This window comes from Pelodiscus sinensis, chromosome 31 (assembly GCF_049634645.1).
Source record: "Pelodiscus sinensis isolate JC-2024 chromosome 31, ASM4963464v1, whole genome shotgun sequence".
Lineage (NCBI taxonomy): Eukaryota > Metazoa > Chordata > Testudines > Trionychidae > Pelodiscus > Pelodiscus sinensis.
Window position 1 is genome coordinate 13515004 of NC_134741.1, and position 25095 is coordinate 13540098.

Here is a 25095-nt window from a genome sequence, read left to right on the forward strand (position 1 = left end):
AGGGGCAGGAGTTGTTTCCCCAAGAGGCTGCCTATTAGGCAGCACAGAAGGACACCAGGGCTGCCCCCTATGGGGGAAGGGCCAGTGCTGTCAGGTCCCATGGCTGGCTCCTTCAGCAGCACCTCTGTCTGGGAGCCAGCACTCGGAGCTGTCGAGTTCCTGTGGGGACCTGGGATTATCCCTCCAACAACACGACACAAGCTCTGTTTGCCCCCTGCCTGGCAACCGGGAGCATGAACCCTGCAACAGGGGCCTCTGAGAGCGACACTGTCCCCACCCACAAGCCCTGAGTGCAGAAGAGAAAAGGCGAGGGAAGAACGTTGTGTTGAGGTGGGAAAACAGCCCAACCAGACTACTTCCCCGAGCACCAGGAGCCAAACACCTACCCCAGCTCTTAATGCATTTAAAAGGCAAAGCTGCAGTGAGGTTAGCTTCTAGGGCTGGGAGCTAATCCTACTGTGGCTCCCCTGCTTATCAACTAGTCCATGGAAATTTCATTAACTAGTTGATTAGTTGACTAAACTAAATTTAACATTCCTATTTCTAAGTGGCTTACAGGGCTGAGAGGAAAGCAGGGGAGCCTGCCTGGGGAACCCCACTGCTTCTGCAGGCCAGATCTGGTAGCTTAGCAGGTTAGATCAGGCCCAAAGGCCGTATTTTGCCCAGGCCTGGCTTAAAGGAAACTCAGGTTATAGGGCAGGGGTGGGCAATAAGTTTGGAAGGGGGCCCACTTCACAAATTTCAGAAATGGCTGCGAGCAGACCCTGAAGGGGGCGGGATCTTGATCAGAAGGGGTGGGGCCTCAGGTGGAAGGGAGTGGGATTGAGAATTCCATGCTGGGTACAGTAACATTATTTTCTGAACCAGGTGCAGCTAGGAAAAGTGGTTTAATTTAAACTATGAAGCAGATTAAGCATTTTAACTTTCTCATGTTAGTTTTTCAACCTTCATTTTAAATAAAGTAAAATATTATGTCGAACACAAAAGGTTTCAATGTTTTCTTTATTTATGGTGGGGGAGGGGAACCCTTTTTGGGTCAAGGGTCGCTGACCCACAAAAAATCAGCTGGGGACCACACAAGTGAGAAGCAAAAAAAATTCCTCCAAAATCCCACCAACGCTTACAGATGTAGCCCCAACTGAAACACCTCACTCCTCTGGTGCCCCAGCCTCACGTGGGGGAAGGGAAGGTGGGGACTGAGGCTCAGGGCTTCCCACAGACCAGATTTACTTTTCTGGGGTTCTGTAGTGGATTTCATGGACCTCCCTAGGCTCTGGGATGGGGACAAAAATGGGCACAGTGTGTGAGGCAGGGCTGCCAAGAAGCAGGATAGGGATGGGGTGCAGGATATGGGAGGGAGATGGGTGCAGAAGCAGGCTGGGAGTACAGTGTCTGGCCAGGTGGAGGGAGAAGGAACAAGGGAAGGGGCAGCGTGTGGCCAGGAGAGTGTGTGCAAGAACAAGGGAGGATGTCAGAGCAAGCTGGGGGTGTTGGTGGGCAGGAAGAAGAGGGGATGGGATGGGGAGGTGGGGATAAGGGGGAATATGACCTGGATTTTTACCCCCTTGCAGCAACATCTCCAGCCACACTGTCCCGGAGGGAGAACCTGCTGCAGTGGCAGCCATGCAGTTGGCCCCAGGGGCACCACTGCTGTAGCCACATAGCTGAGGGTCAGCCCTGAAGTCCAGAGGCATCACTGCCATAGCCATGTGCCCCCAAAGGCAGGAGATTCTGCTGCCACGGCCATGATTTGGCCCCAGAGGTCACAGGTGCTATGGCCATGGTGCCTCCAATCTCTGGGGCCCACGTGGCCGAAGCATAGCTAAGGAGGCGATATATGTTCAAATATGTGCTAATGGCTTCTTTCACACTGACAGGCATGAAGAAAAATATTAAGGCAAGACTACACAACATGCAGACCCCATTTAAGTCAGTTCTGCTGCTATTAATTCAATAGTTACCCGATTTCCACCCATATGACAGCACTTTTAATGAGCAGTGACAGTCCAGGAATTTAACTACAGCCACTCTTCGAGTTACGAACTGTTCATAACTCAGACCCCATTGAGTTACACATGACCGCGCTGTTCGTAAGCGTGGGTCGTGTTCGTAACTTGGAGACCGCCTTTACGACCGCTCCATGGGAGCTTTGGTCGTAAGCGTGAATGGTTGTAACTTAACTGTTCGCAACTCGGAGAGCGGCTGTACTAAAACGCATCTCAACAGGAGGCCATTATATTGAATACTTTTTTGTTTTAGCTCCCACCTGCAGGCTGCATGTTGAGACCCATGTAAACCCAAATTGCACTGTGGGTTGCAAACAAAGGGGCTGTAGTGTGGGTCACCTGTTGAGTAGCCCTGTGTTACAGGGCTTCTCCACTATGGATTCTCCCATGTCTAACAAGATTTGAGCTCTGTCTGACACTTTACTCACAGAGCAGGAGGATGGTTTCTCCCCTGTGTGGCTTATTAATGTGTATTAAGGTGTGAGCTGCAACTGAAGCTTTTCCCACAGTCAGAAACAGCTAAAGGGTCTCTCTCCTGTTAGGTTTCTTTCATGTTTAACAAGGTCTGAGCTCTCCTTGAAGCTTTTCCCACGTCAGAGCAGTTGAAGGGTTTCTCCCATGTGTGGGTTCTTCTATGTCTCACAAGATTTGACCTTTGACTGAAGTTTTTCCCCACACTCAGAGCAGCTGAAGGCTCTCTCTCCTGTATGGGCTCTTCTATGTTTAAGCAGGTCTCACCTCTCCTTGCAGCTTTTTCTGCTGTCAGAGCAGTTGAAGGGGTTCTCCCCTGTATGGATTCTCTTATGTCTAACAAGATTTGAGCTCTGACTGAAGCATTTCCCACAGTCAGAGCAGTTGAATGGTCTCTCTCCTGTGTGGGTTCGCCTATGCGTAACAAGGTTTGAATTCTGACTGAAGCTTTTCCCACAGTCAGAGTAGTAAAAGGGTTTCTCCCCTCTGTAGGCTCTCCTATGGATAACAAAGCGTGACCTCCGATTGAAGCTTTTACCACAATCAGAGCATTTGAAGGGCTTCTCTCCCATGTACGATCTTTCACATGGGATTTTCAGTTTAACCGTTTCTGTGTTTGTTTTCACCACTCTGGTCCAGTAACTGGATTTTCCCTGTCCCTCTTCTGTGTGGTTTCCCTGCTGCTTTTCTGGGTTATGCTGACTCACAGGTCTCTCCCTGCTCAGGTTTCTGGGAAACATGCCCTTCAGATCTTCCCAATAACATCCCATGTGCAGCCATTCGCTCCAGTGCTTGCTGCTGCAGACTCTTCTCACTGTTCTCACTCAGCGTCCCATCACCTGCTGGGACACAGAGAGAATCCAGACAGGAGTCATTCCCTGTGCTGAGCTGAAAGAAAAATTCTGAAGAGGAAACACAAAAGGGGGAACATGCCCAAGAAATGGCTGGAAAGACTGAATAATCACACACAGAGTTCAACCTCCTTCTCCATATCCCTTCTCCCTGCCCAACACCCTCTGGCTGGAGTTGAAGACAGGCTGAAAGGTCAGTTAGACTTGATGTAAATGCACAAGTGACACCTGCTAGAAGGACCCCAAAATTGGTTTCTGAGTCAGTTTAGCTGATTGCTCACCTGTGTGGGTATCTCTGATAATCTCCCCTTACTCACAGCCCTAGAGATCTGGGAGCCACAGCTCCACCCAGAAGATCACATGGGCTTTGGAGACGGTTAATTGCTCCCTGAGCAAGATTTCCAAAGTGCTGATCTTGTTCATTAAAGTCTGTGCCATTACTGCTTCCAGGGCCAGGATCTGAATCACCCACCCAGAGACGCTCCTTTCTCACCTTGCAGAGACTGGGCTCTGGCTGATACAAGATCCCAGGACACACACAACTGCAGAAAAGGTGAATTCCCTGGAGAATCAGCTGGGCCATTCCCAAGGTGGGGGGAAGCTGAGCACTCTGCTGCACTCTCTAGGGTACAACTCAGTCTCCCTCATGGCCCCTCCCTCCCCCCATCCCAGGGCAGGACAGGAACACAGTGCTCAGAAGGGGAGCTCTTGTGAGGATTTGCAGGTCTGACATCGAGGTCCCCAGGCAGGGCTCAGACTGCAGCTGCCACATGGCAGGTCACTAGGATTTGGAGAGAAAGGACCCAGCAGAGCTCTAGCTCCCCGAGGGCTCTGTCCACAAAACTCCTGGCTGGGGGGCTGAGCTCACCCTGCTCTTTGGCTTAGATGCTACTTGGACCAGAAGGAAACAGGGGAAGATATCTGAGGACAAAGTGAACCCTCCAGGCCCTGCCTATGCTCCACACTCCTCATCCCGACTACCTGTGACTGGTTGGGCCCTGCCAGCTGCCCACAGCCAGCCAGGGCAGTGCCAGGCTGTTCCTGAGGCCAGCCAGGATAGAGATGGGCTGTGCTGCTTCTCTGCTGCTTGTGACTGTTGCTGCAGCTCAGCTCCCCCTTTCCAGCCTCGTTTCTACTCTGCCAGCAGCAGCCTTTGTGTGGTTTCCCAGCCTCCCTCTCGTGGCCAGTCTGGCCTGCCATTTGGTGACACCCCCACCGATTACACAGAATGTACCAGAGTCAGGAAAGGTCTCTGAGACTGCACCTCCCTTCCAGGGACTCAGCATATTGGCACAAGGAGACCCTGCAGGCATTAACAGCAGCTGCACCCAGCCCCCCAACTCTAGTACCAGCTGTTCCTGCCTGGGCACTTTTACTCACACCTTCAGCCAAGGCACAACATGAGCAAGATGGTGGGAAGCACATGGAGACCTAGGGTATGGGAAGAGCAGCACCACTGTTACCTTCCTGAACTTGCTTCCCCTGGAGGGGGTATGGAGGGCACAGTCTTTCACACTGGAGACAGGATTATTGGGATTGATACTCCTGACACTAGGAGTAGGGGTAATGAAGGACCCTGAACCGAACCAAACCCAACCCAGCTGGTCCAGAGCCCACCCAGCTTCTGATACCCGAGAGAACAGGAATCCTCACCCAGCCAGCTCACAGCCTCATAATTCTCCTGCATCACACGCTGTAGAGGGCTCTCTGGCCTGGGTCCAGCAGAGCCCATTCCTCCTCAGAGAAATACACAGCCACATCCTCGAAGGTCACCAGCTCTGCCACGGCCATTTCTTGTCCCTGGCTCTGCAGGCCAGGGGCTGTACTGGAGACAGACATTGGTGTTCTGCAGCCTGGCAGGTGGAGAAGGGCAATTGGAGACATTTCAGAAGGGCAATTGGAGACATTTCCACAGCCCCATTCTCCTCAGACTCTGTCCTAGATTACACACATGCTGGACTCTGCCATTGTGGGCAAACGCTGAGTCTAGATATTCCATAAACACCACACATAAGTTAGATCCCAAAGCCACATTCATTTCTCTCAGTACCTGGCTTGAGTTTGAACATAACTGCACCCGTAACAATGGGATTTGGTTTTGAGTGCCCAGAGTTTCCATTAACCAAGCACAAATTCATCTGCCTGAACACGGATGTAAGTGTCTATATTCAGGCTGCTGTATTTCAAGCCACTAGTTTTCTTTCATTCATTCAATTGCAGCCCAGACCTAGTCCCTCTCATCAAGACTAAACCAGCAGAGATTAAGTGAAATCAAGGGGACCATTCAGATCCTTAAAATTCAACGCGCCTGCTGAATGTTTACAGGATGAGATCCTAAGATTAATAGATTCACAGGATCAGAAGGGATCATTAGATCCTGTAGTCTGGTCTCATCTAGGTCACAGACATTGCATTTAATGCAGTTACCCCGGTAACAAAACTGTATTTCCCCAAAGCATGTTTCCTAGAAAATCATTCACTTCCTTCAGTTTGAAATGCTTTAACTGCTTTTTCATAACAACTTCATATATGAGCAGCTGCAGCCATTTAGACAAAGTCGCACTCTTAGCCCCACGATCCGTATCAGAGGTGTCATAAAAATGTTTAACTTCACATCAGAGTCAGCGTTATAGTCTGTATCCACAGTGCTAAGAAAATGTCTGTTTTACCAGTGATGAGCGAGCACCAACTAGTCTCCCATTGAAACAAAGGGGGAAAAGAGAGATAGGGCCAGATCTGCACTAGGCCAGACACCCAGCCAATGCAAAGCAGTGTTATTGGTTTCAAAATCCTGGATTTTGGCAACACATCAGTGTAGGATGGTCGGAAGGAAGAACACCAACCAAATGTATCATAACTATAGATGTAACCTGTATGAAAATCTGTGACATTAAAACGTGCAATCAGAAGTATAAATGTGGACACCTGCCCCCACCCTCAACATTTATACTTGCAACACTTAAAGTAAGAGGAAAGTAAAACACACACTTCTATGTTTGCAGGATGGGGAATTGCTTACAGAAAGATGTCTCACGGGGGAACAGTATGAGTGTAGAACTTTAAAAAGGAATAATGGTCCTGTAGTACCTCAGAGACTCTCACAAATCTATAGATAGTATCCTGAGCTTTCGTGGGCACAACCCACTGCCGCAGGACCATTCTGTTCCTCTGAGGAAGTGGGTTGTGCCCATGAAAGCTCATGCTACTACCTATTTTTTTCCTCAATCTCTACAGCACCACTGGTTTTTACCAAAAGAAGGGGTTTTAATACGTTGTCAGTTACAAAAGGATTTTGCAAAGTATCTGGGCACTTTCACATTTACAAATCTGGCCAGTAGTGAGTATTTGGGATCCAAGATCTACCCAAGTGGTGACCTGTGACAGCCCTAAGGTGCTGGGTGGAGAAGCAAAAGCAGCAGGCAAAAGCCACCCCCATTGGAGGATGAAAGGCACCTGAAGGAGTTTTGACACCGACCCAGGAAAGCTGTCAGCCTGGACTTCACATGGACCCAATGAGCAAAGATCTGAAGCTGCAGCACAGACAGGAAGCACTGGCCCAGGGGACTGCTGAAACTGTCAGCAACAAACATGATTTCCTGGTATTACACACACATTGTTTTCTGGCAATCCCAAGGAGTTGTTATCAGTAACTGAGGGGCAGAAAGAACAGGGGCTGCAGGAGACTGACACCTGGAAAAGCGACGAGCCCCAAACAGACACAGTTCGGAGCTGTAGGAGAAATATCGAACGAGGGTCTGCGCTGCCAGCGGAAACACGCTCTGGCATTAACAGCAGCTGCTCCGCTGGGAGCTCGGAGGGGAGCCCAGCGCTCTGCGTTAGGGCCAAGGGTCGCTGAGAATTATGAGTAATTCACGGACCCGCCCGCTCCCTGCCCTACTAAGAAGGGGCTGCGGATCCCCCCCACGGACCGACCCGGGCAGAGAGGATCGTGCGGCGCTGGGAGGGGGAGGAAGCGGGGCAAAGGAAAGTGCCGCATCTGCAAAGGGAACTTGTAGCCACCCCTCCCCCGCAACTTTCCCCCGGCTCCAGCCTCGCTCCCCTCAGCCCCATGCCCCCTCCTCGCATTGTAATCCCTGCCCCTTCCCTGTCTTCTTCTCCCCCACCCCATCCCTGTGCCCCCCAACAACCTCTAGCTCTAAGCCCCCGGCCTCGCACGCACCGGGCTGCAGCAGCACAAGCAGCTGATCTCAAAATTCACTCCTTAGGGAGTCTTGCTCAGGCGCCCCCGAGCGGAGCATGCGCAGTAGCCGCGGCTGAGGCTGCTGCCCTCACTCTGCGCGCAGGCGCTCAGGGGCTGGAACGGGGCTGCGGGCAACTGGCACCGCACACGAGGCTCCGCGCGTTGCTGCCCCAGGCTCTGTCCGGCTGCGGCTGGGTGGGGCCCGGCGCCCCACGGAGGCGGCAGCAGCTTGTGAGCGCAGCCCCGCCCCGGGATGCGGGCAGAGAGACCGAGCCTCCAGCCCCGCCCGGCGCGGGGAGTCGCTGCCTCTTGCCCCCACCCCGCCCTGGGCAGGGGGACCAGGGAGCCCCCAGCAGCCCCCAGCCTGTGCCCCCCCTCCCCACCGACTGGCGGAGGTTTCGAGGAGGCCAATCACCAACCTGAAATACAAACAAAACACACGGACTGCCTGGCCCTGCTGCAGGGTTTGAATCCGTCTCTTCAGCCCTCCCACTCCAGGGCACTCCACCCCGCTTTGCCAGGCACCAGCAGAACAGCTGTGCCCTGGGCTTCCACAGCTGCTCTGCTTGGGTGGGACTGTTAGGGTCAGAAGCACCAATGAGCAGGGGTTTGGTGCTTCCTCCCTCCCTCCCTCCTCCAGGTGGTGGGCTGAGCAGCTAAGCCCTGGGGGCTACGTCTAGACTAGCATGATTTTCCGGAAATGCTTTTAATGGAAAAGTTTTCCATTAAAAGCATTTGCAGAAAAGAGCGTCTAGATTGGTGCGGACGCTTTTCCGCAAAAGCACTTTTTGCGGAAAAGCATCCGTGGCCAATCTAGACTTGCTTTTGCGCAAAAAAGCCCCGATCGCCATTTTTGCAATCGGGGCTTTTTTGTGCAAAACAAATCTCAGCTGTCTACGCTGGCCCTTTTGCCCAAATGGGAGCAGAATAGTATTTCCGCAAGAAGCACTGATTTCTTACAGTAGAAAGAAAGTCAGTGCTTTTGCGTATCAGAGGGGTAGCCGTGTTAGTCTGAATCTGCAAAAGCGGCGAGGAGTCCTGTGGCACCTTATAGACTAACTGAAGTGTAGGAGCATAAGCTTTCGTGGGCAAAGACCCACTTCGTCAGATGCATGCATCTGACGAAGTGGGTCTTTGCCCACGAAAGCTTATGCTCCTACACTTCAGTTAGTTTATAAAGTGCTTTTGTGGAAATTCAAGTGGCCAGTGTAGGCAGCTGGCAAGTTTTTCCGAAAAAGCGGCTGATTTTCCGGAAAAACTGGCCAGTGTGGACACAGCCGGGGTGTCTGTGCTGGAGACCCTGGGTCCAGGCCCTACTGTGCCCTTGTGCAATGTCCCTTCATTTACTAATAAAACAACTACAAAGGGGCTCAATACTGGATTGTCTCTAGGGCTGGGATTGTGAAGTCAGGGATAGTTACAGGGCTGGGAAGGCCCTGCAGATATAGTCTCAATGGGGGTGAGTGCAGGGCAGCTGCAGGTGACATGGACTGAGGGATCCATCTCTCCACCCTCCCGCTCACAGTTCCCAGAGGCCACTTCCTCTGGCCACAGATCACTGCCTGCCATGCATGTCTAACTAGTGTGATTGCAATTCTCAGGCAACATGTTCCCCAGCAACTGTCCCCCTCCCGCTCCCTCTGCCAGTGGTCTCAGAGCTCTGTGTTTGTCCCACACCAGGTACCTGCAGGCCCCGAGTGCCAGCTCCCTTCCCACCTGCTGCCTTTGGGTCCAGCTCTCCCCTGGGGACAGGAGCTTGTTTCGTGCACCAAGGAACCCTGGCTGGGTGAGGTGAGGTTACCTTTGCCCCTTGGGCCCTGGCTGAGACCCCGGCACATTCCACACAAAGCCCTGAGGTGCCCCCAGATGGACTGTCAGGTTCTGTGTGGGGGGTGGGGGCGGGGCATTGGATCATTGCTCTGGGGGAGGGGGAGATTTACCTGCTCACAGCCCCATGGGCTGGTTTATACCTTAGTTCCCCACCAGGCAGGGAGCAGGGGCCAGCAGAGATTGTGGGGGAGGGCAAGACGGTTGGATCTCTGACGAGGAAGTGGGCTGCCGGGGAAAGGTGCTAAGTCACCCTGAGCAGAGCCAGGTTCAGGTTTCTGCTCTGGCTGAACTCACACTAGTTGCTTATTCCACCTGAGCCTGTTTCCCCTGATGCATGGGGAGGCTGAGCTCACTGGTAGGTAGGAGAGGCTCAGGCAGGGATGGGGCCAGATAAGGACCAGCAGTCCCTAACAGTGAAGCTGTTTCCTATCCCCAAAGCATCCTCCTGGGGCTATCCCAGACTTGGCAAGTTTTACACGGCTCTGTCACCAGCTGGTGTTTCTCCTAACACCCTAGTGCCTGGCTCCTGGGGTTCTATGACAATCTCAGCACCCACCTTAACCCCCAGCCACTTTCTGGCTCTCCTGACTGCACCGGACAGGTTGGGAATGTGACCAGAGTGACTCCTGTGCACCTGGAAAGAAGCAAACCCCTCAGACTGTCACGTGTAGAAAAAAAGCCCCTCGTCTCTCCTGCAGCCAGCCTCAAGGTCTCTGATTACAGGGTGTTGCTGGTGCGGATCAGTTTGTGCTTTTCGGCCTGGCTGCTCCAGCAAACGGCTCCATGGACAGAGCTGGACAAACGCACATTCTCATGTCTCTGTTTAGCTCACTCCCAGTTCAAGGGGGCTCTGCTCATTTGCTGTTTGGGCCACCACCCAGCTCCGGGCACATTTCAGCCCCTAAGCTGGGAGGAGGGGGGGTCATTGGGGTTTTACAGGGACATCAGCATCCTCCTGCCCTACTGGGCTTGCAATGGGTCTGTGCACCTCAGAAGCCACCTGCTGTAGGACAGACCCAACCAGGAAAGCAAGAGAAGGCCCCTAGCTAATACCTACAGCCGCCAGCTAGAACTTCTCCAGCACATCAGCAACCTCTCCTCAGTGACAATTATAGGACCAGAACCCTAGTGGGACATTTTTCACCAAAGCCTCCAGGGCTGAATTGTTTCCATTGGGACCTTTCCAACTCAGTAAACAGCCTGAGTCAGTTCCAGGAAGGAAACGCCCCATTGCTGCCGTAGGCCAGGCGCAGTGTGAGCTCAGGAAACTGAAATTAACCTTGTTCCCCAGCCCAGAGGCAGCCATGGCTGCAGGGAGCCCTGTGGAAAATCTCTGGGAAGAAGCAACTTGTCCTCTCTGCCTGGAGTATTTCACAGCCCCTGTCACTCTGGAGTGTGGGCACAATTTCTGCCAGGCCTGCATCAGCAGGTGCTGGGAGGGACCAGGCTCAGCTGCCTCCTGCCCGCAGTGCAGAGAAACTGTGCAGCAAGGCCCCCTCCGGCCCAACAGGCAGCTGGCCAACATGGTAGAACTAGTCAAGCGGCTGAGCTTGCAGGCACCAAAAGGAGCAGGAGTGGATGGGGTGTGCGGGGAGCACCAGGAGGCTCTCAAGCTGTTCTGTGAAGAGGATCAGACTTCGATCTGTGTGATTTGCCATCTGTCCCAGGCTCACCGTGCTCACAGGGTGGTGCCCATAAGGGAAGCAGCCCAGGAGTACCAGGTAGGGAACTGCTTCCACGTTGAAACTACTGTCTATTTGAGAGTTTGTCTGCCTGCATCTGTGTGTTGGCCTGTTTGTTCAAGCACTCCTCCTAAACAGTGAGAGCCAGAGCGGCCGTGGAGAGACACCTCACCTGGTCCCAACCTGCTGCGGTGACAAGAGGGCTGGGGTAGTGCTCTCCCCAACCTATACCCTGACCCCCTCCTGCCCAGCCCCACCCCAGAGCAATGACTGAAATGAAGCCTGGACATTCTCACATTATTCTCCAAAGTATAAAAAATGAGTCAGAACCTGAACAATGCTCTAGTAATAAAATCAGCGCTCTAGCTACAGAGGCAAAATCTCAGCTCTTTAAAGATGCGGGATGTGGGAAACTTTCCCTAGAGATGCTGAGTCCTTCTGGAACCCTGCTTGGTTTAAAAGCTCTTTTTTCCCAGTGGAGGCTGTGTCGTTCTCAGGGATGCTTGGCTCAGATGAGCTGGCACTGACTTATCTCAGCCAATTGCCCTCAGCTTGGAAAAGGGGAAGTTCCAGGCTCTTGTTGCCATTATGGATTTGTCTAACCGAATGTGTTGTTGTTGCCTTGATTTGCATCACAGTCGCCCTTAGAAACCCCAGAGGAGATCTGGGCCCTGCACAAAACACAGCGGGGGACATGTCCTGCCCTGAGCAGGTTACAGCCTAAATAAGACAAACAAAGGCAAGGAGGGAAACAGGCACTGAATGATGCCCAGGGTCAGTCAACAGGTCAGTGGTACAAATGGGATTAAAACTGAGATTTTTCCTAGAGTCAGTCCAGGTCCCTACCCGATAGGCCATGGTGCTACCTCAGCAACAGCCCCACAGTGATGAATTATGGCCCTTAGGAGGGAAAGACGTGTTGATAAAGGCCCAGCAGGTTTCCCACTGGGATGCCGAACTCCTGGGCTGCTCCAGATGGGCGGCCGGCACTAGAGGAGGTCTCTGAGCTGGATGCTGTGTGGGGTTCCAAGTGCCTTGAATCCATGCACAACAGGGTTCCAGGCAGTGCAGGGCCATGCCAGATACCACTGGGATCAGACTAGATTGGAGCAAAACTACCTCCAGGCTGGAGCTGCCCGGTGCCGGTCTGACCTGTGCCAGTGGGTACCTGGGCACAGACCAGCCAGTGTGGTTCTGTTAGTCCCACCATGCAGCCTGTGGGAATCTCCCAGAATGCACTGCTGCCGGGAGCTGTACCAGGAACTGGGGCAGCAGGTACCTGCCCAGAGGGTGTTGCCACTGCAGGGCAGCACTGGGGCAAACCCCAACCATCCTGAACAGACATCAGCCTGTTTAATTAGGGAGTCACTGATGCATCCCCAGAGCACAGGACATGCCCACGCCTGCCTGTCGGGCCCTCCTTCAACTCTTGGGCGGCCTCTATGGGCCTGTCCCTGCCTCTGTCAGACCATCCCCACCTACATCATTCTGTGTGGAGGTGCCGCCTGCTCTTGCCCCCACCCTCACAGGTGTCCTGCTGCTGCCTCAGTCTCCTCCTGTCCCTTTCTCGCCAGACAAAGCCTCGGCCAGAGCTGAGTCCCCACCAGGCAGGGACAGAGTCCCACAGAACTGGACTGTTCAGGGCCCCGCAGGCCCTCAGATGAGGAGGGGGAGACAAAGGGGCAACTGCCCTGGGGCCTGGTGATTCATAAGGGCACTGAAGCTGCCATGGCAACCAGAGCCCCAGGCTCTTTAACTCACTGCTGCAGCGCTTTGGGTGGCTGAGGGGGATGAGGAGGAAGGGACACATGGCTCAGTGCACTTCAGGCAGCGCTGAGGGTCGACTGTCCCCCACCCTGTCCCTTCTGCCCTGGGCCCTGGCCCTTCCCCGCCACTTTGCCCAGGCTCCCAGTTATGCTGTTGGACCCCTGAGCCTCCCTCTATCTCATGGAGCTTGCCCTGGTGCTTAGTCCAACTCTGTCCTACCAGGGCAGTCCCCAGGCCTCAGGGCTGAACTCCCAGCCCCTGTTTAAACCCAGGTGGCTCCTGGGATTTATTTAAATCCTCTCACACAGAGATGTGTTGATTCACCACCAGTGGGAGTCCTGGCCTGTTACACACTGTGCCACCAGTTAGGGTTGCCAGGTATCCGGTATTCTACCAGACAGTCCAGTTTTTGGGCCCTTTGTCTGGTAAAAAAAAATCCAGAAAATACCAGACATATGCAATGTCCGGAATTTTCTGGTTTTCTGGCTGGGCGCCCAACAGAAGCCTGGCGGGGGCTGGAGGAGTGGCTGGGAGGCGGGGCGCAATCGGCACTGGGATCCTCTGGTTGAGAGTGACACCTTCGGGAGGAGGAGAAACCCTGTCCCTGCTCCTGAGTGCATTGTGGAGCCGCAGCAGGACTCACTCGCACTTCACCGAGACTGTGCACAGGACTGACAGCACCCTGGGATCTGCATGTGCTCGGGTCAGTCCTGCTCCCCGCCGGCTGATTTGCTCCCTCCTCCCCCACTTCCCGACCAGCTCTGCTGACCCCGACCTCCTCCCAGCCACCCCTGGTTCCTGCCAGCCGGTTCTCCTCCTCCCGATCTCCTCCGGCCAGCCGCGCTAGCTCTGTCCCCTCCCTTTCTCCCCGGGCCAGCCACTCTGCCCCAATCTCTCCTTGGGGGCCCTGATGTCACATAGTGATTGGGACCAACAGTCCCTGGGGCTGTGAGTGGGAAAACTCCCCATTCCCCACCCCTCTCAACCTCACAATGAAACCTCCCAGCTCATTTCTGTTTCTCCAGGAAAAAATCCAGGCCCATTTGAAGACTCTGAGAGAAGAGAGAGAAAAGCTGCTGGGAAGGAAAGTGACGGGACAGGGGAGAAGCCAGGAGTATCTGGTAGGTGCCTGTGGCTATGGACCGGCAGGGACAGGCAGTGGGAGGGCTGTTTGGAGGCAGGCTTCTGTGTGGCCTTGATGAGGGGGGGATGGTGAGTTTCTCCATGACCATGGATTGGTGGGTTAGATCCATGTGCAGACAGGTCCTGAGATTCCATGTCAGGGGATGTGTTAATGTCCAGCCCTTGTGGCTTTCCCAGAAATCCTCCCCCAGTGACCTGGCTGCTGTATTTGATCATTTTTTGCATTACATTGTTTGTTTCTTTTTTCTCTACTGGTATCTCTGTCAGGGTGGTGCTGAGCATTGTTTCCAGTAAACTGAGTGCCTGGGAGGCAGCTCGGGAGAGATTTGGATGCTGCCCAGCTGATTAGCAGAATGCCCAGGTTTAGATTTTGTTTCTATTGGTGGTGCATATATGCACATACTTTGGTGCACAGGCAAATTTATTCCATACTTGGGTGGAGAAGATTAAGGGGAAACATCAGTGCCTGCTCATTTCCTGCACTAACATCTTTGTTCCTTTTTAATCCCATAGTGTCTCTGTCAGGGTGGGACTAAGTCCTGCCTCCTGCGGCTTGGGGTCTGAATTCCCAGAGCCAGTGAATAACAGAACTGAGGGTATGTCTACACTACATGCCTCTGTCGCCAGAGGCATGTAGATTAGGCTACCCAGCATAGGGAAATGAAGCAGCGATTTAAATAATCTTCACTTCATTTAAATTTAAATGGCTGCCGCGCTGTGCTGATCAGCTGTTTGTCGGCTCAGCACGCTAGTCTGGATGCTCTGCGGTCAACATCAAAGGCATTTGTCGACCTCCCCAGTAAACCTCATCCCATGAGGCATACTGGGGCGGTCGACAAATGCCTTTGATATCGACCGCGGAGTGTCCAGACTAGCGTGCTGAGCCGACAAACAGATGATTGGCACAGCATGGCAGCCATTTAAATTTAAATGAAGCGGTGAATATTTAAATCACCGCTTCATTTCCCTATGCCGGGTAGCCTAATCTACATGCCTCTGGCGACAGAGGCATGTAGTCTAGACACACCCATGGTGCCCATAAAAGGCAGGGAACCGTCTCTTTCAGAGGGACAGAGGGGCCAAAGGGGAAGCTAGGAGAGATGCCTCTGCCTAGGGTCCACAGGGTGGAGTCAAATGCCAGAAATCTGAGGATTTTCCAAGTTCTCCCTGCTGTGCACTCAGCTCCCCTTGAAAGGGCCCTGGCCTCCATCTATGCCCTTGATCAGCCATTTCCCTGTTTTCATATAGATACAGACACAAGCTGAGAGGCAGAAAGTTGTGGCTGAATTTCAGCAGCTGCGGCAGTTCCTGGATGAACAAGAGCAACTCCTGCTGGCCCAGCTGGAGAAGCTGGCTGAGGAGATTGGGAGGCTCCAGACTGAAACTCTCAGGAAACTCTCTGGGCAGATCTCCTGTGTCAGCGAGTGGATCAGTGAGCTGGAGGGAAAGTGTCAGAAGCCAGCGAGTGAATTCCTCCAGGTGAGACTGAGGGAGAAACGTCCCAAACCCCACACAGAGAAGGGAGGCTCCAGAATCACAAATGCTGGGGTCCAGACATTAGATCCAGGTGTTACTCGGAGTGTGCATTGCTGCCATGTGAGTGACTGTTGTGCTTTGCAGAGTTACAGGCACAGAGGCATTAGAGATGGCAAATCACCATTCGCTCAGGGGATCCATGGCCCTGGGCCAGGGCAGGGACCCTTGTTTCCATGTTTGTAAAATCCCTTCCCTTGGGTCCCATGTGCGTCCAATGGAACTGAGACTTTTTTCTGTCTCTCCCCTCTAGGATGTCAGAAGCACCTTGAGCAGGTATGTGGTTCTCACTCCCTTCACACTACACAGCACAGGGAAAGAGCTTGGAGCTGATGTTGGCACCATAACTCCCCAGGGCTCTGCAGCCAAATGTGAGGGGAAGGTACCAGGCTGGGCACAAATCTCTGATCAGCTTCAGCCTGCGGCTCTCCCCCTGGCACAGCAGACTCTGGAATTCCCCATTTAGGGCACAGTCTGACCTTGAGGCTACGTCTACACTGGCGCATTCTCATGCAAAAACGCTTTTGCGGAAGAGTTCTTCTGCAAAAACTCTTCCAGAAGAGAGAGTCTACACTGGCATGTGCTTTTGCATAAGAGCATCCGTGCCAGTGTAGACACTCTCTTGTGCAAGAAAGCTCTGATGGCCATATTAACCATAGGGCTTTCTAGCACAAGAAATTCATGTTGCTTGGCTACACTGGCCTCTTGCGCAAGAACAGTTGTGCAAAAGGGCTTATTCCTGAGCAGGAGTGTCAGAGTTCTAGTTGAAGAAGCCCTGATTTCATACATTAGAACATCAGTTTACTTGCACAAGAACACGCGGCCAGTGTAGACAGGCAACAAGTTTTTGCGCAAAAGCGGCTGCTTTTGTGCAAGATCGTGCCAGTGTAGACACAGCCTGAGTGTTTCCTGGAGCTTTCACCTCCCTGGGGACTGGCTGCTCAGGGCTGTGGGGAGGGACATGGGCCTGTCACTGCTGGGCACTGGGCACATTCAGCCCAGGGCAGCAGGGATCCAGAGTCTGTCCCACCTGAGGTCTGTTTGGAGGCGTGTGTGGAAGGAGCTGGGGAAGGGGGAGCTGGTGTGTCTGTCTAGTCCCTAGTGGGCAGATTCCTACAGCCCTTCCCCTGGGAACCTCCTGTCCCTCAGCGCCTGGAGGCCAAGGAGTGAGCTGGCCATGGAGACTCAATTTCCCTTTTGTCCCCCAGATGGGGCCAGAGCTGCAGACTGTTCATGGGACCTTTGAGGTGACGTTGCAGGGCCAAGGGCTGCGCTGCCCCTGCTCTCGGGCTGGGAGAACTGGAGGATTCTAACTCCAGGCTCCACAGATCAGCAACTCACTGGCCAGAGCTGGAGAACTGAGTCACTCGGTGCAGTGTCACCATGTGACGTTGTCTCTCTCCAGGTGTGAGACGGGGCCGTTTCAGCCACCAGAGGAGATTTCTCTTGAACTGGACGAGCGAGTCAGGGGTTTCTCCCAGCAAACGACTGCGCTGTCGGAGACGCTGAGGGAGTTCACAGGTACCAAAAAGGGATGGGGGAGGGGAAGAGTCAGCGAAACGTCTGAGGCCATGGAGGAAGACAGATGCTGGTCATTTGGCTCCTAGTTAGACGATGCTTCTGTTTAATTGTGGGGTGAGAATGGTGCCCACTTGCCATCCCAGACATTCAGGGTGATTAACTGAACCTTATTTGCAGGGCTCGCCAAGCAGTGGAGAGCCCCACTCGCCAGCCATGCAGAAGTGCGCGCTGTGCATGTGCTGACTGCGCTGCACGGCCGCGCCAGGCCAAAATCTACCCACCATGAGCGAGTAGATTACATTAATTGTTGAGCCCTGCTTATTTGTTCCAAAAGCCACTTTGTGATTACAGTGACATTAGAGCTCAAAATGGCTGACACACAGACAGAAAGATGCCCAGCTCCGTGCTGGTCTCTGCAGAGACGCTGAGTACACAGACCCCACGGCTCACAGGTAGAGCCAGGAGTTTGCAAAATCTGAACCTCCTGCTCGTGTCAAAGGGACCCTTGGCAGGATCTGGGCCTAGGCTGTGACAAATGTCAGGAAGTGAATGACCCAAACGCAGTGGAGTCTGCAGGGCGGAGGACTGGGGGGGAAGTTGAGGAGAAAGCGAATCTCTTCACAGATTGTCCTGGGGCAGCTGTGAGGCTGCAGGGACGTTGGTTCCTTTGCTGGGAGAGGCCTGAGTGAGAGAGGAAATAGGAGGCTTCAGACCTTTTTACATTAAATACCTGAGGGTACGTCAATACTGCTGGACGTAGCCTAATTAAGCTACACAACTTCCACTGTGTTATCTGCCTAGCTGCAGTCGTAGTAGCTTAAATTGGTTTTTGGCGTGAAGAGAAGAGCACTGTCCCTCCATCTTCCCTTACTCCTTGCGAAATGAGGGCTACCAGCACCAAGAGAAGCACCTCTCAATGCGATTAGCTATCTTAACTTGACCGCTAATATGAACCCAGGGAGATCGACAGCAGCAGCCTTGATCTTCTTTGCAGTGTAGGCTACTCAAGTTTGTCTCTGCTGTAATGAAAACCCAGGTCTGTGCGTTAGGATTGGGGATGTTGTGGGCAATATGGACTCCTGAATCTCCCCTCTCTTCTCCCTTCCCCCACCAGACACGCTGCCCTCTGCACTGGACAGAGGAAGAGGACCTTTTAGACAGGGTGAGGTTTCAAGTGGAGACTGAAAACATCTTCCTGAGCTTGTAGCTCAAGGCACCAACCAAACCCCCAGTGACCACGACAGGCAGAGCCCCAAACCTGCCCACTGAGTGATGAGGAGCCCCAGGGGCACTGGATCAGAAGGATGAAGGGCCATGTCCTGCCCCCTTTAAGAAATGGGGTGGTCGGACCCTCCCCACACTTTTTACTATGGGCACAGGTTGCGGGCAGGACGCTTTGCAGGTGGGGGCTGCGCTTTGTGTAGGGGCAGCTGATCAGCACAGCCCCTTCTTGGGCACCCCACCCGAGATCCTCTTCCCCAAAAGCCCTGTCCCAGTCAGGCCAGAAGCCAGAGCTGGGCCCCCCCCTTTGAGCCTGGCTGCCCTGTAGAGCCCTGGACCCTCCACCTGCCCTGGGGTGACTAACACCCAGGCCCTGCTCTCTGGGGTGAGGCGGCTCTTCCCCCACGTTGCACCCTCCCCTCTGTGCCCTGGACTGGGAGTGGAGGCTGCAGCAGGGGAGGGAGTTTCCCTCTGGGGTTTCAAGCTCCTCTGGGGTTTCAACCTGCCTCCTCTGTCCCCCCCCCCCTCCACACACTGAACCCTCCTGCTCTGGGCCTGACCCTTGGGACAGAGCAGCCCGAGTTGGGGGGCAGGAGGCTGCACACAAATGAGAAGCTAATGAAGCAGGTCCCATTGTCCAGGCTGAGGTGCTGCAGTGACAGCTTGTCTCCCTCTCAGGGCCCAGGACAGAGGCAGATCCCTGGGGCCCAGGCCTGTCCCAGCCAGAACAGGACTGCTGGGTAGGGTGAGAAATGGCCCCAGCCACCCCCAGGGCTGAGCTCTGCCCCTCACGCTCTGATTCTCGTTCCCCAGCAACTGTGACTCTGGATCCAGACACGGCTCATCCCAACCTAGTCCTGTCTGAGGATCAGAAACATGTGAGACGGGAACATACCCGGAAGCCACTGCCCAACAACCCTGAGAGATTTGACTCTGTGTATTGTGTGCTGGGACATGAGGGATTCACCTCTGGGAGACATTGCTGGGAGGTGGACATGGAGGTGGGGGGTGGACAATGCTGGGCTGTGGGGGTGGCCAGGGAATCTGTGGGGAGGAAGGGAGGGATCAGCCTTAGCCCTGAGGGGGGGATCTGGGCTGTGCATTGGGGCTGGGATCAGTTCCAGGCTCTCACCTCCCCTGAGACTCCCCTGCCCCTAAGCGCCCCCTGTAGGATCCGGGTTTGTCTGGATTGTGACTGGGGACAGGTGACATTTATCGATGCTGGTGCCGAAGCCCCAATCTTCACTTTCCCACCAGGCTCCCTCCCTGGGGAGAGAATCCGACCCTGGCTGGGGGTGTGGACAGACTCCCCACTCAGCCTGTGCCCCTCAAATCCGCCTCTCTGACCTCACACACCCAGTCTCTGTGACTCTGGAGGACTCTCCTGTACCCAGCCCCTGGCTTCTCATCTCCATGATGCCTGAAAGCTCCTCCACCTCCCTCCCTGCAGCCCCAGGAATGGGAGGGTGAAGGAAAAAAATCCCTGGGGCTGTGTGTGTGTGTGTGGGGGGGGGGGGGCAGAGGTGACAGAGGGGCAGGGGAAGAACTAACAGCTGGGCTGGGGACAGGCAGAGGTTGGGGTGGGAGGACACAGAATTAACCAATCAGGATTTGGAGGGTTGGGGAGAAGCTGGAAGCTGCGTAGCAGCAGGGAACGATTTGTACCAGTCTGTGTTCTAAGATCTCATTGGGGTCTCCAGCCAGAGCTCCTGCCACAGGAGCCAAAGTCTCCTTCCCCTGTGACTGTGGGGTAGCCAGCAACTCTTGTCACCAGTGTCCCTCTAAGATTTTCTGTCCCTGAGCAGAGTGATTTTGGCCTTGTGCATCAATACTAAGGTCATAAGCACTTGTCGGGATGTGTACCATGAAGTTTCATATTTAACCATGAGTCTTATTACTTCTGTACAAATAACTTTTGAATAAATGTTATTCATTTCTATTGGATATGAAACAACTTTCAGCCTGTCTCCCTGAGTCCATATGGATATTTCCCTTAATATGCAACGAGGAGTCCTGTGGCACCTTATAGAATAACAGAAGTATTGGAGCATAAGCTTTCGTGGGCAAAGACCCACTTCGTCAGGTGCACGTCTGTCCCTTAATATGGACGGTTCATTAAAGTTCCTTTAAACACTGGTATTTGATTTCCTAAACTGGGACATGTTCCAAAACATATCACTTTTGTCTAAGCCCCACATGCACCACACAATGGAAATCTCAGTTTCCTCTGCCCCTGTTGAGGGCTTACATTAATTCTGGCCGCTATCCAAGGGAACGTCTACACTGCAGAGCTATTTCGGGATCCTGGAAGTATTTCAAAATAGCTACTCTGCATCTATTGAAGCAGCCTGTTATTTCAAAATAATGGGCAGCTTATTCCAACGTCCTGGTAACCCTCATTCCACGAGGCTTAAGGGGCATTTTGGAATAATGAATTATTTCAAAATTTGATACTGTGTAGACAGCGCCAAATTATGAAATAAGCTATTTTGAAATACAGGCAGTCCCCGGGTTACATGGATCCGACTTACATCAGATCCCTACTTACAAACGGGGTGAGGTAACCCCGCACTAGCTGCTTCCCCCCAGCAGACCAGGGAGACGCGAAGCTAGCACCCCCCTCCCCAGCAGACCAGGGAGACGCGAAGCTAGCACCCCCCTCCCCAGCAGACCAGGGAGATGCGAAGCTAGCACCCCCCTCCCCAGCAGACCAGGGAGACGCAGAGCAGCTTTTCTCAGCAGACACCTCAGCTTGAGAATAAAGGACTGAGGGAAGTGAGGTGTGGGAGAATAAAATTGAGCTCTGGAGAAATGTTTGGCTAGAGTTTCCCCTACAATATGTACCAGTTCCGACTTACATACAAATTCAACTTAAGAACAAACCTACAGTCCCTATCTTGTATGTAACCTGGGGACTGCCTGTAGCATCAAAATAAGCTACACAATTTGCTTAGCACATATTGCATAGCTTATTTCAAGTTAAGGATGCTGTGTAGACACACCGTAAATGTTTACAGGAAATCTATAATGTGGTCCAGACATTTGTCTTTAAAACTGCTTTTCATTTTACATAATACTGATCTATAATGCAAACATAACAGCACCTCCCACGGTGATCCAAAAACTCCTCTGATACAATGTAAGAGCAGTGGTGTTGGGGAAATCTCACTCCCCTGGGGTACAGAGTCCCCAGAAGGGTCCGAGGCTGGAGGTCAAAGCAGTGAGGCAGGAGAGAAATCTAGAAGGAAAACTTTATTATGCATCCATGCAGGCTGACCGCTACCAGAGTGAGAGCAGCAGCAGCCCTGAGAGACAGGTTTAGGGATCCTTTATACAGTATGCTCAGACAGTTTAGTTGTTGATTATTCTCTTTAACATATCAAAGTCTCAGCAGAAGTACTCTGAGAGGTTTCTGTTTACACCAAGTATGCTAGAAGTAAGTTTACAGTACCAAGGCACATGAGAACCTGAGTGAGGAGCTTACAAGGCAAACTGTGACAAAGATAAGGGTTTACATGATAAATTGTGACAGACTAGGAATCTTCATGAAGTTGAGATAGGCATTGTAAGGGTCTTGATTAGAGTTAGATGATTTCTCTCTGTTACAGGGAGAGAGGCCTGGAAAACTTTTAACCCTTACAGCAGTTTTCTTTTAGAGAGTTTTTATTTCCTGCACAGTCCCCCCTTAGACACAATTGGAGTTATTTGATGTTTCTCCCACAGTGGCAACATGCTGTTAATGTTGTACTATACAAGAGACACTTCCCAAAGGCTAAAGTATGGCATGTCACCACTGGACTCCTGTAGCTGGAGGGCACAGCCACACTATCACAGGGAAATCCTGATAGGTCCACTGTGTTGGGCAGCAATGGAGATTGCACCTGGTGTATCGTGGTCTTCTTGCTTGAGCTTGGCTTGTTTTGCAAGATATTTATATGGCCTTAGGTCACCTCTTCAAATGCTCTTTGAGGTAGAGCTGGACGGAAATTGTTGTTTGTTTATTTGTTTCAACAGAACAGAAAAATGCTGATTAGAAAAAAACCTGTTTCTACAAGGCTGAGAATCAGCTGAGCTGCATTCATGAGGGTTTTTTTTACTCTCCTTGGCTCAAACATGCCTCCTACTGAGGCCAGACTGAATGGTGAATACACTGTCAATGGGACCTGAGTGTGGGCCCCCCTTTTTCCTCCAGTGTCTCTCACAAGAAGATTCCATTGGGTACAGTTGTGTGAGAAGATCTATAATAAGCAATTACAGTAAAACTCCAATTGTCCGGCATACAGTGGTCCGGCACTCCCAATAGTCCGGCACCAACTGGAACCCGGAAGTGCTCCGGCAGCTGCTTCAATAAGTTGTTAGTCAATTACACTACCACCAGCTGGCCATAGTCAGGCAGTAGTGTAATTGACAGGCTCGCAATTTATCTTTACTGCCTCTGGCGGGGCTGAAGGTGGATGGGGGGCCACGGGGAACGGCGCGGCGAGGGCTGAACCCTCCACTGTTTTGCAGGGAGGCAAAACCTGCAAGCCAAGGTGTCAGGGAGGGGGCGAGAGGCAGGCCGCTGCTTCAAGAAGTTATTACTACAGTATAATTGACTAACAACTTCTTGAAGCAGCGGCCTGCCTCTCGCCCCCTCTCTGCCCCCACCACTTGTAGGCTTTGCCTCCCTGCAAAATGGCGGAGGGTTCGGCCCTCGCTGTGCCATTCCCCGCTGCCCCCCACAGCCCCTCCCACCTGCCCCCGCCAGGGGCAGTAGAGGAAAGATAAATTGCAAGCCTGTCAATTACACTACTGCCTGACTATGGCCAGCTGGTGGTAGTGTAATTGACTAACAACTTCTTGAAGTAGCTACCTGACTCTCGCCCCCTCTCTGCCCCCACCACTTGCAGGCTTTGCCTCCCTGCAAAATGGCGGAGGGTTCAGCCCTCGCCGTGCCATTACCTGCCGATCCCCCGCCCTCCCGCCCCTCACGGAGGCAGTGCGGGTCCCGGCAGACCCATCACAGCCTCCCCGCCAGAGTACCTCCCGATAGTCCAGCATATCTGATAATCCAGCACCACCTGTGTCCCAAAGGTGCAGGATTATTGGAAGTCTACTGAACATTGGTACTTGGTAGTGCTGGCTCGGGCTTGTTCTGAAAGGCTGCAGGCACCATTTGACCCTTTTGTTCTTCACTGTGCACATGTGTACCCAGCAGGGCTAAAGCCAAAACTGCAGCTACATCCATTGCTTAACTTAAGGCTATGTCTAGACTGGAAAAAAAAATTTGGAAAAAGATACATGTAGATGGGGCCAAATTTTGGAAAAAGCTTCTCTTTTGAAAAGTCCCTTTTTCCTTATATAATGAGGAATACAGGGAGGCAGACACAGGGAAAGGGCTGGTCAAGGACATGGATGGAGCCCAGAGCCCTTACATGGGGACATGTGTGCGCAGCAGGGAAAACTTCTTAAAAAACCCTAAAATTTGTGACATTTGACTCTACTCTGCAGGAACAAGGGAGAGGGCGTCTCTCCCAGCATCTCCTTCGGCCCCTGTGTCCCTCTTAAAGGGATGTCCCCATGTCTGCTATGGGCAGCATGTTCTGTTATTCATGGCCTCTGGGAATTTAGACCCAGAGCAGCAGGAGGCAGGACTCAGCACCAAACTGACAGAGATACCCAGGGAGGGAAAAGAAACAAAGATGTTAATGCACCAAGTGAGCAGACAGAGCAGGCAGCCTCTCGCAAGGCTGAATGAATGTAATTGACATTCATTTTCCCTAAGGAGGATTTCCGGGAAAGTCACAGGGACTGGACATTAACTTATCCATTGACATAGAGGCTCAGGGCCTGTCTATACATGGATCTAACCAAGCAATCCATGATCCAGGAGAAACACAGACAAGCCCAAACTCACCAAGTCCACAAAGGAGTCTGCCTCCTAACACAGCCCTCCCACTGCCAATTCCTGGCAGTTCATAACCACAGGCACTTACCAGATACACCTGGCTTTTCCCTTTCCCTGTCGCTTTCCTTCCCAGAACCTTTTCTCTCTCTTCCCTCAGAGTCTTCAAAAAGAGGCCTCCAATTTTTCCTGAAGAAACAGAAATATATATATGAGGGTAAACCCCATGGCTACGTCTACACTGGCCCCTTTTCCGGAAGGGGCATGTAAATTTCACCAGTCGTCGTAGGGAAATCCGCGGGGGATTTAAATATCCCCCGCGGCATTTAAATAAAAATGTCCGCCGCTTTTTTCCGGCTTTTAAAAAAGCCGGAAAAGAGCGTCTAGACTGGCCCCGATCCTCCGGAAAAAGCGCCCTTTTCCGGAGGGTCTTATTCCTACTTCAAAGTAGGAATAAGACCCTCCGGAAAAGGGCGCTTTTTCCGGAGGATCGGGGCCAGTCTAGACGCTCTTTTCCGGCTTTTTTAAAAGCCGGAAAAGAGCGGCGGACATTTTTATTTAAATGCCGCGGGGGATATTTAAATCCCCCGCGGATTTCCCTACGACGACTGGTGAAATTTACATGCCCCTTCCGGAAAAGGGGCCAGTGTAGACGTAGCCCATGAGATGTTGGGAGCCCATTTGTCTGTCTTTAAGCCACACAGTCCCAGTTTTATGCAACTCTGTCCCTTCCCACCATTTGTCTAACTAGACTGTCTCCTGCTCAGGCCCAGGACTGTCCCTTACAGGGTGTTGTGCAGGGCCCTGATTCTATTGTGCGTCTATAAGACAAATGACAGACTACTACTGTGTTTCAGCCAATCAGTAACAGCTTGTAACCTCCTCTTCTCCAGTCCTAAGGCAGCTCACTCCCATAGACTGGCCTGCAGCTCCTGCGATCTAAACCAGTGTGTCTCAACTTTTTTTTAAATAATGTACCCCTTAA

General features: G+C 52.7%; 1 protein-coding gene and 1 long non-coding RNA gene across 5 annotated transcripts; one reads left to right on the forward strand and one right to left on the reverse strand.

Annotated features, from left to right (window-relative positions):
- Nucleotides 1–983: 983 nt before the first annotated feature.
- On the reverse strand, nucleotides 984–8277 carry LOC142821456 (uncharacterized). Of its 3 annotated transcripts, XR_012898236.1 has the most exons (4): nucleotides 7509–7796; nucleotides 6804–6901; nucleotides 4982–5181; nucleotides 984–3319 (listed from the first exon to the last, which is right to left on the reverse strand). It is a non-coding gene; the product is annotated as an uncharacterized LOC142821456 (long non-coding RNA). The 3 variants fall into 3 exon arrangements; XR_012898237.1 differs by lacking the exons at nucleotides 6804–6901; nucleotides 7509–7796 and adding an exon at nucleotides 7949–8277; XR_012898235.1 differs by lacking the exon at nucleotides 6804–6901 and having other exon boundaries at nucleotides 7509–7786.
- Nucleotides 8278–10399: 2122 nt separating this feature from the next.
- LOC142821446 (zinc finger protein RFP-like) lies at nucleotides 10400–19706 on the forward strand. 2 transcript variants are annotated; one of them, XM_075912426.1, is made up of 7 exons: nucleotides 10401–11080; nucleotides 13834–13929; nucleotides 15200–15430; nucleotides 15738–15760; nucleotides 16890–17005; nucleotides 18120–18167; nucleotides 19040–19706. In XM_075912426.1, exons 1-7 carry the CDS (start codon nucleotides 10664–10666, stop codon nucleotides 19570–19572), a joined length of 1464 nt encoding a protein of 487 aa, XP_075768541.1. In that variant the 5' UTR covers nucleotides 10401–10663; the 3' UTR covers nucleotides 19573–19706. The 2 variants fall into 2 exon arrangements, with proteins under 2 accessions (XP_075768542.1, XP_075768541.1); XM_075912427.1 differs by lacking the exon at nucleotides 18120–18167 and having other exon boundaries at nucleotides 10400–11080.
- Nucleotides 19707–25095: the final 5389 nt, after the last annotated feature.